Genomic DNA, 13,718 nt, shown 5'->3' with positions numbered 1-13,718 from the left:
GGTTTGATGAACTTTAAATTCATCTCATATCAGGGCCTTTTGATTTGGTAACTTGGGCAGCAGGCTGAGGAATGGGGCTTTTATAGTCCATATTGCTTGAAGTATTTCTTTGTGTAAGTGGTGATGAGGCTGTTTGAATGAGGTGCTTTACAGGAGTACAGCCCAGGGCTACCTAGTCATCCAGAGCCCTCTGCTGTGTGCAAAGACACCACCGGATTTTGAGGTAGAGTGCCTACCTCTTTCCCTCTTCACAAAGCTTTCCCCATGATGCTCAGCTTTGTATCACCTTCCATGCCAAATACCGCAGCAGAAGATGGACATCATAATTTAGAATTGTAGAGATAGAATTCTGCTCAGTGCATGTTCTGAAATGCAGGATGTAGCTGTAACATCCCTGACAGATGAAAAGCCTCTGCTGAACTATCCCCAGCAAAAGAGACCCCATCACTCTGCAAAGCAGTCTCTCTCACTGTTGAACAGCTCTGCCCATTAGGATGTTTCTCCTAATGTTTAGCCAAATGCTTCCTTGCAATTTCTACCTTTTGGTTCTAGACCTGCCCTCTAGAGCAGCAGTGAACAACTCTGGACCATCTTCTGCATGACAACACTTCAGATATTTGAAGACTGCTGTCATGTCTCCCCTTTGTCTTCTCCAGGCTAAACATACCCTGGATGTATCTTTTCAGAAACAGTGAAAAATGTCTTCTCTTGCTCTAGATTGTTACTGTAGGTTCCATGAAGAATGGCAGCAGTGTTGGTAGTGTGACCCAGAAGCTGTATAGAAAGTCAAGATCAGGAATCAGTAAGACAATATCCCTTCCCATTAATTAACTAATCAGGAATAAGGGTGCAATCCTATGCATATTTAAACAGAAAAATGTCCTACAACTCCCAGTATCGAGTTAATAAGTATAAGTATAAGGACAAAGAGAGTCGCTGCTGGGCCAGATGGCAAATAGTCTGCCCTGGTATAGCTTCCTATATTCCTAATAATTGAGACCATCTGGTGGTGTTGCACACCATTTAGAGTCTCCATTCCAAACATAAATATGCACTGAAAGAACAACATCCTTGCTACTAGCCTGGTTCCTGGCCCACTTAAGATATTTCAAAGAGGTGATAGGAAGTTTGAGTGACTCTTAGTGCTGTGGGGTATCATGTGAAGAAGGAAGTTGTGAGTTCTGATTTGGGGGCAGAACATGCATCTCCTCGATTTAGCCACCAGTCCCCAAATCTAACTCTCTTCCTTACTCATGGCAAGGCAACTGTGTCCTTCAGGCTTGCTTCTTTATTGTGCAGCTTCCACAGTACTTTATATCACATTGTCTAGTCAAAAGCCAAGTAGTCAAATGCTTGTACTGGGGTGGGGGCTGACAGTTGCATGGCCCATATTACTAAAACATACTCCAATTTGGGACTGTATTCAATGTTTAGGGAAACTATAGGCTGTGAAGCCCTCAGATTTTATTAAATCAGGGTTTCCCATTACCTAACTATCAATATTGATTAATTCAAGCAAATGTTTGTGCATATATTAATTGCAATATTCAGGATCTTCAGACAGGAAACGTACATTAGATATTAGTGTGCAATGCCTAGATGCATCAGTAATTAAGACATATGAACCTCTGAGACTTGCTTTCCTAGCAAACAGGAGAACCAGTCTAAGGATAACATCTAAAAAGTACAGTGCTGTGGAATGAACTTGATCATGAAATCTACATTGAGTCTCCAGTCATGATGAAAACTATTCAAGAAATTGATACAGCATATAATGTCTGTAATATAATATTACATATTGTAATAACACATCTTCTGCTGTGACAGTGCATCGCTGGGCTAGACCTTGCTCAAATGGATAGAGGTCACCCACTGTCATTGTGCAGGGGGAATAGAGCCCTGTCTATGCTGATCTCAGTGGCTGTGCATCTGCCATGCCAACCAAAGGAAGAGTACCATTAGCAAGAGGCAATATTAGAACTTTTTCCCTCTCTGTAGGCCTCTGGAAGCACATGATCACACCCACTCAGCCAGGCCATAACTAGCTATGTGTCTTTTCTTTGCACTTCATTTTTTTGTCTTTTGTTTGTTCTTTGTAGAAGGCCCTTTCTAGAAGCAGCCACCAATATGCTCTCTTCTAGTTACTGATTTGTATAGAAAACCCCATTTTCTTTTTCTCTCCCTCTTTTCCCCTATGTATTTCTGTGCTTTTTGGCATCCAGAGAAACACAGGTCTAGTAATTACCTTCGGTCGTTTTTCTGAGACAATTTACCATTAAACGGGAAGATGAGATCGGCTGGTTTAAAATAGACAGTGTGGCAAGCTGCCTATTTTGAACCCTTCTAAGCAAAATGAAAATTGGAGCAAGACACAGTGGTGTCTCAGGGCCAAACTACACATGACATTAAACACCCTTTCCAAAACAAGCATCCTTAAGCCTATTTCAAAGGAAAAGCAGTGTGGGGACCCTATTCATATTGTGCTCCCAGTCCAGTTCAGGGCCCCATTCTGGTTTCCAGCAAACAGCACCTGCAGGGGCAAATAGTATCCAGGAGTGTGATTTCTGGCAAGGCCCCAATCTGAATCAGGAGCATGATCTGGACTGGGCCCCCACACAGCTGCACAGAGTCAACCAGCTAAAGCATACTTAATGCAACATGACATTGGGCATTCAACATGTATGTCTTGTAATTGGCATCTTTCTGAATCAGCCCATCCCATGTATAATATGCCTTTGAAGGTGTGGAGTCTGTCGTTTCTCAGGAGCACTGGGTGTTGTTGATGATTTGTGCAGTTTTTGTCTCTATAATGCCCTTCTCTTCCTTCTCTGTGCTCTCGTTGTCCTCCTTCTGTGTTGTTCTGTCTCCACCTTTTCTGACTAATCTGGATGTCAACTCACGGTAGGTCCTGACGCAAACACCACAAGGGAAGAGGGTTTATCTAATACACTCCCCAAGGTTCCATACTTAGACTTTGTGTAGATGATGGTATTAAACCTGACATTGGACTTGAATTGGTGAAGATAAGCAAAATTTTCTTTGAATTCTGGTTTCAGGGAGATTCAATTTCAAGTTAATTCCTTCAAAAGTGCCCAGTTGGAAATGAGGTCGAGTCCAAACTCACTTTTATGCTAACCTAAGTGGATAAAATCTTTGCTGGATAACCAATATCTAAAAACAAGCATAAGTGAGTTTGTTAGTGGATGAATTTCTCTGTCAAGTTGACATGGCCTAAGTATGGCAAATTAAACCCTGAATTACCAAGTATTAGTGGCCTGCACGTGTTTGTCAGACATCACTGGGAAAGGAGCCAATTTTGAGAATATACATTTTCAGTTCTTTAACCAAATTTGATACCTTTTAATTTTAAAAACTTGAGTAACAACCATGAGTGTGCACCTGAGGGCGGCGGGGGTGGGGAGTGGGGAATGCATGTACGAATGTTCAAATCTCATTTGTTTAAGCGAGATAAGAAAGAAAATGTTGGGTTTACCTTAGGCCCATGTTTCTTTTACCAGTCACCAATCCTTTCAGTGAACAGTATTTGCTACCTCCTTATAGCCACTGAACATCCAGGGTGTTCCCCCTGCTGTGTTGCTACTCCACCTCTCATAGCCCTCCTTGCCAGAGATTGGTGTCTTTCATTAACAAATCCATTAGACCAATCCCATGGCTACACTGGTCTCTCTGGAAGTTCACAGGGTTCATAATTGCCAGTTTATATTAAAAGTCTAATCTTTGTATTCCCACAGCTTAGGCACTAACTAACCCTTTGTGCTGAAAAGATTGTTCTTTCGTTAGTTGTAGTGCTGTGTTCTACCTATACCTTTCACAAAGTCTCCCATCCAGTAGACAGAGGATAGTTGTTTCTCTGCACTAGTATTGTATATATATGGGAGTGGAAAAGGGCCACATACCATAGTTTTCTTAGACAGAGCTCTAAAATTATGAGTAAAGTACTGGTGAGGAACCTCAGACTCCCTTCCCCTTTTCATCTGGCCCCCGGAAACCTGTTTTCCCACTCCTGAAGTCAAGTTTCCTGAATGTTATGCACATGCAATTCTGTGCTAAGGTAAGGCTATGGGAGAAAGGGTGTGTGTGTGTGTGTGCGCGCGCGTGCACGCGCGCACACACGTGTATGAGAGAGAGAGGAAAGTAGGCTCTCAGTATCATTTTGCAGAATGTTGTGGTCTTGCTTCTCTTTCAGGACAAACAGGATGATGACGATGATGGAGATGGTGATGAAGAGGGGGGAGAAGAGGAAGAGGAGAAGGAGCCAGAGAACCTGGGCAAACTGCAGTTCTCCCTAGACTATGATTTTCAGGCTAACCAGGTAATGTGCAGAAGTGAATAGGTGGGACAACAGCTACAGCAGAAATGTCACCCTAAACCTTACTGCCGTGGGAATGGTAATGATGACAGAAGCTCATTCCTGCCAGTTCTGGGAAGCTAGATAAGCTTTGGAGAACGTCACCCAACGTTTAGTTTGGCCTTGCTGTAAGAACACTGAGTTTTCAAGAAAGGAGCCCTGGAATTACCATCAGGCCTTGGCCTGGATCCAAGACAGGCCTCAGATGGTCTCAGAGAGGCCTCAGAGCATATTCCAAAGGGCTTGAGGCAGAAGACGTGGTCAGAGACAGGCTGGTGATCAAGTTCACTGGGACAAGTTGCTCAGCCTGAGGAACGAAGCCTGGAGCACCAGTTATATAGAGCTAGTCAGGCCCCCATTGGAACCTCGGGCCACATCGTCTGACCACGTAGATGAGCTGCCATACCCTCGCTGGCCGTTGTAAGAGCGGTGCTGCAGCACAGGAAAGTTCAGTGCCAGTAACTTCTTTAGCCCTCAAGCTGCTTTGGAGGCATGGGGAGTTAGGTGCCTGGTCCCTTCCCTTTGAGTCCCTGGTTCAAGCCCCCCAGTGCCTTACAGTTAATTAGTGGCTAACTCTATGGGCCTGTTTGTGTGTCACAATAAGCCACACTAAAAACAAGCCACAGTGGGTTGGTTAATCGCTTCCTAAGCCACGCTGCTGACGACAGACGATCAGGTGCTTGCCAGCTTGCTATGGTTTGTTTCCCCCTTTGTCCTCCCACTTGCTCCCATCATGTATCCCAGGGGCCTTTGTGACACAACTCCTCTATACTCCTGCAGTGATGAGATTCCCCCTCCGCCCTTTCTTGCCTTGCAAGGCACCTGCATTGACATGTATATGCCCAGGTCATGGTCTGAAGGCACATGAGGCAGCCACCTTGCTGAAGCTGAGCAGGTTTGGGTCTGGTCAGTGCTTGGAGGGGAGACTACCTGGGAACCACATGTAGCCACCTTGAGTTCCATGATGGAAGAAAGGTGGGATATAAATGTAATAAATAAATACCTTTGGAGCAGAGAGTGGGGGTGGGGGGCTTGGCTTACCTTCCTTTTTAGGATGAGGTGGCTGAGGGTTTTATTTATTTCCTTTCTTTAACACTTTAAAAAAGCCTCCTTGGCTGCTCCTCATGACGTTCCTCTTCCTAGCACACTATGCATATATATGTGATTGACTTACCTCTTGGTAAGTGTGCATGGCCCAAATTCAGGAACATGGCGATTCCGATGGCAGGGGGATCTAAGCTTTTCCCCCTCCTGTTTTCATGCCAAAACTCCACCTCCCCCATGGGGGCAGGGGTTAAAAGAAGAAAAATGAGACTTTTTCTCTTTTTTAACCCTCCTGCAGGGCTTATTTTCCTTCGGTGGTGGCTTATTTTCCTTCCGTGATCATGCAAACCTAGTCACTCTGAAACAAACAAGGGTGAGAACCCACTGTGGGTTGTCGTGTTGTGTGAACCAGGTCAGAGTTCGCACAAACAAATGTAAGAGAGTCCTGATGTTCTGTGTTTTTTTTAAAAAAAAGCTTCAGAGGAATGGAATTTGTAGTAGAGAAGCAGTGATTAAAAGGAGTGATTAACTCTTTACTTGCCCACAGTTTCTCCACTACGTATCATCCTCCAATCCCCTTTTTACCCTCACAAACACTTATCTAGGAAGCAATTGAGGGAATTATTTGGAAGAGAAATGCCATGTGTGAGGAAAGGGGTTAAACAAACATCCCTTTCCCCTTGCTCCAAATTCCCCTCTCCTAATACTGTTTTTCTTTAAATGAACTGCCTACATTTGGATGTGATATGTAGTTAGCACTTAATGTGGGACACTGGGAGCCTATATACATGGGAGTTTTTCTGGGGTTCACATATGCAGTTTGTACAGTCACTGAGTACAAATTGCTTTCCATGTAGCAGCCCAGCAAATTTTAGGATAACTAATAACTGTACACAATTACAAGGAAACAAAAAGGATGTAAATTGAGCTAACCTTGATTAAAATTTAAGCTAAATCTAATGAAATTGTCATGATTGTGAAACATTTTCCAGTTTTAACTCTGGTGCCCTGAGTCCACATTCATCAAGGGCAAAGGGTCTCATTCTTCAGCCCCCATTTTAATTCCTGTGGGAAAATGCTGCTCTGAACTGGTAATGGGTGAAAGAGGGTGGCAAAAGCAAGGACTTTCAACCTCCATCAGTGTCTTATAAGGAGGCCCTTGTCATGAGAACCAATAGGGTGTCATCACTAGAATGTTAACTATGACCAGGAAAACCCAAGTTCAATTCCCTACTCATCCATAAAGTCTGCTGTTTGACCAATGCCCTGAAAGCAGTTCATAATAATAAAATGCCTTGAATACATTAAAAAGCCATACATGTAAAACAAAACAAAACCAGCTCAACTGCAGTAGATTCACAGTGTTGTCTTCACTTACTTTCTCCTGGAATCCTTCCCACTGAGCTGGGGGAAGGGGGGACCCCCGGTGAAGGAGTGGGCAGGAGCAGGCCTCTGGTGTTTCTTCACCTGCCTCTTGCTTGGCCAGCAAACCAGAATTGGAAACCATGATTTGAAGCAGGTCTGTAAACCACAGTTTGTGTAAACTGCAGTTTGTCATTATGTTCAAATTGACAAACCATGGTTTTTACCATCTCTCTGCCTCTGGAACTTCATCCATCGTGGCTTCTCATTACGTGCAAACCAAGTCAATGGGTTCTTTGTGTTAGCTCCCTGAGCCCTTTCTCCTTCCAGCTCTAAACATACAGCTCAGTTCTTCCCACCTATTGTTTTGTCTGCTGGTCCCCTGTGATTTTCAGCTCTTTTTCCAGTGAAAGGAAAGAAGACCAACCATGCACTTGGCTTGGGAAGCATAACTGTGTGAACAAAGTTGACAATGGCAATAATTCCATTGCACTTAAAGTCTTCAGTAGTTGCATTCAACTCACAGCTCCCCTCTCCCCATCTTCCAAATATATCTCAGTGTTGCAGCCCAGCCTCCACAGTTAGGTATATAAACAGCACGTTTGGCCTGTATTTTGCACGTGTTAGGTGCGTGCATGCTAGGGAGGGATGATGGCTCAGTGACACAGCACATGTTCTGTCTCTGTCTCTCTCTGTCTCTCACTCACACTCACGGGGGGGGCAGTCTGGAGAGGGAAGAGTGTGTGCGCACCATCTGGAGAGTACATTAGTGAGATAGAGAAATTTGGCTATGGGTAACATCCAGCCCACAGACTGGGGTTTCCCCACCCCTGCTCTGACATCTGACAGGCAAAAAAACTATGGACTGGTGGTAGAGCACTCGCTTTGCACGCAGAAGCTCCCAGCTTCAGTCTCTCGGCTTCTCTGGTTAATAGTATCTTAGGTAGCAGGGCTGGGAAATGCCTCCCTCAGCCTGAAGTCTTAGAGGACCACTGCTAGAGTAGACAAGTGAGTGAAAGGATCATGTAAACCATGGTTTATCTGTATGTTTTTAAACTGATCTTAGTACAAACCATGGCTTGGCATATTGTCTGAATTAAGACACTATCTGTGCAGTTACTTATTATTTCATTTATATCCCATCTTTTCTCCAAGGAGCTCAAGGCAGCATACCTGGTTCACACACAGACACCCCTTTTTGTCCTCACAACAGCTTTGTGAGATAGGATAGGCTGGGAGGTGGCGGCTAGGTCACCTAGTAAGCTTCACAGCTGAGTGAGGATTTGAATCTGGGTGTCTCCAATCCCAGTCCAACATTCTAAGCATTACACCACAGAGTTAATGATACATTTAGAGATGGAGAGGCTGGGAAAGTGAGGAATAAGAAACTGCACTCCATAGCAGAAGAGGCGGCGGCAGAGGGCATCTAGCAGCAGCAGAAGGAAGATGGCAGGTTAAAAGCACAACCTGACCAGATTTCTCCCCTCTCCCAATTGACTGGCATGTGGCATTGCAAAGCTGTTTTTGCTTCCTGACACCTGTCTTTCCTTCCCTGACAGCTCACAGTAGGAATCCTCCAAGCAGCTGAGCTCCCAGCCCTGGATATGGGTGGCACTTCAGACCCATATGTCAAAGTCTTCCTCCTTCCGGACAAGAAGAAGAAGTATGAGACCAAAGTGCAAAAGAAGACTCTCAATCCAACCTACAATGAGACTTTTGTCTTCAAGGTAAGACTTCTCCTGGCCTAGGCTTCCTCTGCAGCTGATATGTTACACACAGCTGGAACACTGACATTGGTGCCCTGCGGTAGTCCCTGAAAATATCAGTTCTGTGTGTTGTGCTTCCACAGTATAATGGAGCAGTGACTATACTTCATTCTGCCAGAATACATTTGATGATACACATGTTACACAATCAGCCACCAACTCCCATCAGCCTTAGCCAGCATGGCCAATTGTCAGAGATAATGGGAGTTGTCATTCAAGAACATCTGGAGGGCCACAGGTTCACCACCCCTGCTCTGGGGTAATAAACAGCTACTAGTTCATTTCCAGTATGGAGAGAGTATAGAAATCCAGATATCCAGTAGTCTAGAATTCTGATCTAACGCTGTGTTCGTCTCCTGCATTGTAAACTTTGATATCCTGATGTTAAGCCAATTCTCAAGGCACTCATTCATTATATTGCAGTAGTAATTTGATTTGGAGTGTGATGTTGTATTTTTAAAGTATAGTTTCTTTTTTATTCAAAGTATTTTTATTCCATCTTTCCATTAAAAAAAAAAGCCCAAGGCAGTTCACAGTCTTAAGAGCTTTTCCACATGGGGCTTATATTGTGCGATCAAGATTGGTTACTCACAGAGGCTTGCGGGTCCCTTACATGACATCATCAACCTCCAGGGCCACGATTTATTACCTTTTTCCTGCCTTTGTAAAACAAAGGGAAAGTGCAATTTTTTTTTAACCTAGGAAGCACATGAAGCACTTTACTTGCTATGTACTTCTGTAATGGTGCTATAACAGCAGCACCATCTACTGGCTGTAAAATGAAACATAGAACTTGCTGACAAATAAAAACAGCATGTGTCAGCCTATGTAAAGGAGCTGATCTTAATCCCCCAAATAATCCAGAAGCAGAAGCCCCGGTAAAGATGCTGGATTTTAGCCTTGTGTGGTGAATCCCCACAACATATTAAGACCAATAATACAAAATAATCAATAAGATAAAAGAATCGGGAGGTAAAACCACAATGGAGACAGCCATCTTGCTGCTGCTGCCGCCGCCTCCCCCAAGGATGCCCCTGAGTAGGCATCTACTGCAGCATCATGTAACATTGTGCCCAGGGACATTCTGTGCCAGGAATATGGCTGGGCTGTTCAGGGCAGCCAAGCTACTCTTAGAAGCAGTGGCAGGCTTTTTTTTCCCATAAAAGGAAGAACTATCCAACCGCCCCTCAACTACCTCATATTTAAAGATAAGACCACCCCTTGGAAAAAACCTTAGAATTTTGCCCGCTCTGCAAAGATTAATGCAGTCTTTGGCAGGCATGTTCAGCTCCCAAAACAAATGAAAATGGTGGGCTGAAGATGTCAGCTCACCACTATATCAGAATGGCTTGTGAAAATACTTGAAATTATACATTTCGATAAATTTACAGAAATAGATCAAAGAAGAAATAATCCTAATTCTAGATTTTTGCCACTTTTCCATCAGTGGGGGGAGAGAGAGAGAGAGAGAGAGAATGTTTAAGCTAAAGGAACCAGAATATCAATTTAGAAAGACTGTATTTGTCAGCATTGCCATGAATCATTTTCTTTTGTGGCTCTCTTGGTTTTTGTTGGTTTGTTTTTATACCGTTTTCAGTTTTTCTCTTTTTCATTCAGTTTTTGTAAGGTTTTTTGTCTTTCTTAAATAAGTGTGTGTGTGTGTGTGTGTATCTATATGTTGCACCTTACCTAATTTTCATAACATCTCACAAGACTGTTCCAATGGCTTTTGAGATAGCACCTTTCAATTGGCCAGTGCTACAGAAGTTGAACACTAATCCTGCTCTGTAACAGATTCCCTATCAGGAGCTGGGTGGGAAGACCCTGGTGATGGCCATCTATGACTTTGACCGCTTCTCCAAGCATGACATCATCGGGGAAGTCAAGGTGCCCATGAACACTGTGGACTTGGGACAGCCCATTGAAGAATGGAGGGACCTAGAGAGTGCAGAAAAAGAGGAGGTAAGAAAGAGAGGGAGGTGAGGAAATTACATTTTCTTCTTTTGCCATGTAGTTCTGTATTGTTTTTTGGCCTCAGCTGTACAAATGTGAGTACTTATACTTCGTGCATGGAGTGCCCCTAGGCCTTTGGCAGCAAAGGCAGCGTTACAGACATCGAATCATAGAATAGAAGGGTTGGAATGGGCCTATAAGACCATTGAGTCCAACCCCCTGCTCAATGCAGGAATCCAAGTCAGAGCATCCCTGACAGACGGCTGTCCAGCTTCATCTTGAATGCCTCCAGTGTGGGAGAGCCCACCACTTCCCTGGGTAATTGGTTCCATTGTTGTATTGCTGTAACAGTGAGTCAGGAAGTTTCTCCTGATGTTCAGCTGGAATCTGGCTTCCTGTCACTTGAGCCCATTATTCTGTGTCCTGCACTCTGGGATGATCTAGAAAAGATCCTGGCCTTCCTCTCTGTGTCAACCTTTCAAGTACTTGAAGAGCGCTATCCTTTCTTCCCTCAGTCTTCTCTTCTCAAGGCTAAACATACCCAGTTCTTTCAGTCTCTCCTCACAGGGCTTTGTTTCCAGTCCCCTGATCATTTTCGTTGCCCTCCTCTGAACCCTTTTGTCTACATCCTTCTTAAAGTGTGGTGCCCAGAACTGGACACATACAAATATTGAAGGCAAAGGCCCTGTGAGATGGGCTGACCTGCCTTCTGTGAAGAAAAGGGATACGCTCAATATATCTAGTCCGTACCCTGGCCTTTTGCTGTTTAGCTATCTTGGTGAGAGATCAAAAAGTTGGAAGTCTAGTCTAAAAGCCCAGTTTCCTTCTGCCTTATTTGCAGGAGGGGGCCTTGGATTTAATAAGCATTGATAAGTCTGTAGTGATTTATCAAATGCCTGATTCTAAATTAGTAATTATGTTTCAGAAAATTCATCTTCAGAAAATAGATTATTAAAGAGTTTCTTCACTTGACTGATGGGCTTATTCTCCATCCTGCCTTAAGCTGGAGATACACATAATGTCTAAGGAGACTTCAGTGTACCGTGAACTCACTATCAGCAATCTGTTTGTTTTCGATTAATGTCTGTCTCTAGCATGCCAACAAATTGAACACAGCTGTGTCTTTCTTGCTCCTCCCATTTGCTTTCCCACCTGCTTGCTACTGCAGCCTCATCCCCTTCTGGCTGGGAAACCAAGGATCCCACAGCCAGGAGCCTGAGCTGGCTGGGCGACTTCCATCTCATGCACTCAGCACAGCCAGAGGAGGTGGTGGTGGCAGCAACTGGGCAGTATTTGATTTGCTGGCATGCTGAACCAGCACAACCTTACCTAACAGGGCACCCTCCAGATGTGTTGGAATATAACTCCTACCATCCCCACTCAGTGCCTGCACTGAGTGGGGATGGTAGGAGTTAGATTCCAACACATCTGGAGGGTGCCCTGTTAGGTAAGGCTGTGCTAGACATTCATATGAAAAGAAACCCAAAGGTACGATCACGGCACATGCTGAAGAGCGCAGTTATGTTATGCATGTCTTCACCTTAAGATTCAGAACATTTATGACACAGCCCTGTTCAGAGGTCATGCTAAGCTATGATGGTTAGGCTTTTTTTTTGCTAGCCACAGTGGCTTAGCGTGTTGTGTGGGGGGTGAAAACCATGTTCCTCATGGTTAGTAAGCCACCCCAGGTAACCACCCTCCTACAACAGGGTTAAGGGGCTCCAGGGTGGCTTACCGTATCATCTGGTGGGCTCCTCAGTGGTTAAAATGGGCTCCGGAAGACTTCCAGGCCATAGAGTCTGCTGGCTAGAGCATCCACCACTGCCAGAGATGCTCTAGCTACCATGGACTTTCTCTGTGGTCACGTGGCCATTTCAGATGCCAGAGTGGCCACTAGGAGCCCGTTTGTACTGTGGTAGACGATGGGATGTATGCTAACCACCAGGTAACTACAGAGGGATGACTGCCAGGTAACTATGGAGGGGGTGGTTAGCAGAACCATGTGGCACCTCATGGTTCTGCGATTGTCTGGTGGGTCTTGCGTGTTGTGGTTTCAATACCCCACCCCACCCCGCCCCACCGTAGTTACCTTAATCACCATCTCCGCAAGTGCCTCTGCACAGGGCCATGGAGAAGAATTCCTGAGTTCGTTGCTCTCCCTGTTTCCTTCAACAGCCAGAGAAATTGGGAGATATCTGTATCTCATTACGATACGTGCCCACTGCTGGAAAACTTACTGTCTGTATCTTGGAGGCCAAGAACTTGAAAAAGATGGATGTCGGGGGACTTTCAGGTGAGTGCAGGAAACTTCATACCCACCAGATGGCACCTCTAAGCCAATACAGAAGCACTCACCGTGCCTGCTTTCTCTCACACACTGAGACATGAAGCAGTTGTTGCTTTATAATCAGGAAAGTGTAGCCTACGTTGGCCAGAATGCTCATTCTCATTACAAATGTGTCTCCTCTGCTTTCTACGACCATTTAAGCCTCAGTCCTGAAAATGCTCTTGGTCATCAATGCAGAGTCTTTGCTTCAGAACGCTCAGGGATTCTGTCCCCACAGTCATTACTGGTGTCTCCTTGGATTTAAGTTGCTGCCCCTGACCATGAGCATTTCCTCTCTTTTCCATCTTCTTGCCCCAAAGCGGTGATGGTATCTCTCCTGAACAGGTATCTGGAGACAGTTTTTGGATGGATGAGGGTAAACAAACTGAAGCTTTATCCAGGTAACGTCCTGCATTAACTGCAGCAGACTCTGAGTGCAGGGCTAACCAAGAAGCAAGGCAATGGAGCCAGCAAATGTTCAAGCACACAGGGTTCAGGCTAGTGGAGCTCAGGCTAGGCAGCAGTGCAGGCAAAGATAACAGGCGAAGGTCAAAGCCCAGGCAAGCAGTGAGATAAGTGGGGTGAGGCTAAGGCAAGAGTGGCCAAGAAGTCAAAGCACAGTCAGGTATGTTACGCAGTCCAGAAGCGGAGTCCAAGAGTCAGTAGCGTGGAGCATCGATCCATAGGCCCAAGAGCTAGAAGAAATGTGTTGTTTGCAACACTAGCTAAACAGTCACTGAAGGCTTTTAACACCAAAACCTGCTGCCCCACCCTGGGCTCAGCTGCAGCACATTAGAGCACTCTGCTGAGAACGCTACTCATGATTTGCTTTCTCCTGAGGAGTCCTTCTTTGCAGGTGAGCACACCTCCTGGGAGCCCTCCTGGCCTCTCATGTGAG

General features: G+C 44.9%; 1 protein-coding gene across 5 annotated transcripts in view; it reads left to right on the top strand.

Moving 5' to 3' along the window:
- LOC146348622 (synaptotagmin-2-like) overlaps nucleotides 1–13,718 on the top strand; it is a 100,007-nt gene that overhangs the window by 71,374 nt on the left and 14,915 nt on the right. For all 5 annotated transcript variants that reach the window (XR_014789936.1, XR_014789935.1, XR_014789934.1 and 2 more), the window contains exons 4-7: nucleotides 4,208–4,333; nucleotides 8,335–8,502; nucleotides 10,336–10,503; nucleotides 12,670–12,787. Coding sequence is in view for 2 of the 5 variants with exons in the window: in XM_084848359.1 (XP_084704485.1) it covers nucleotides 4,208–4,333; nucleotides 8,335–8,502; nucleotides 10,336–10,503; nucleotides 12,670–12,787 (580 nt within the window). In the remaining 3 variants the exon portion in view is untranslated. The remainder of the gene's footprint in view (nucleotides 1–4,207; nucleotides 4,334–8,334; nucleotides 8,503–10,335; nucleotides 10,504–12,669; nucleotides 12,788–13,718) is intronic.

The sequence above is a fragment of the Heloderma suspectum genome, chromosome 4 (assembly GCF_057233095.1).
Source record: "Heloderma suspectum isolate Gila_16-S chromosome 4, 16-S_ref, whole genome shotgun sequence".
NCBI classification, from domain to species: domain Eukaryota; kingdom Metazoa; phylum Chordata; class Lepidosauria; order Squamata; family Helodermatidae; genus Heloderma; species Heloderma suspectum.
The sequence above is the reverse complement of the archived record's forward strand: the minus strand, read 5'-3'. Positions and strand labels throughout refer to the sequence as shown.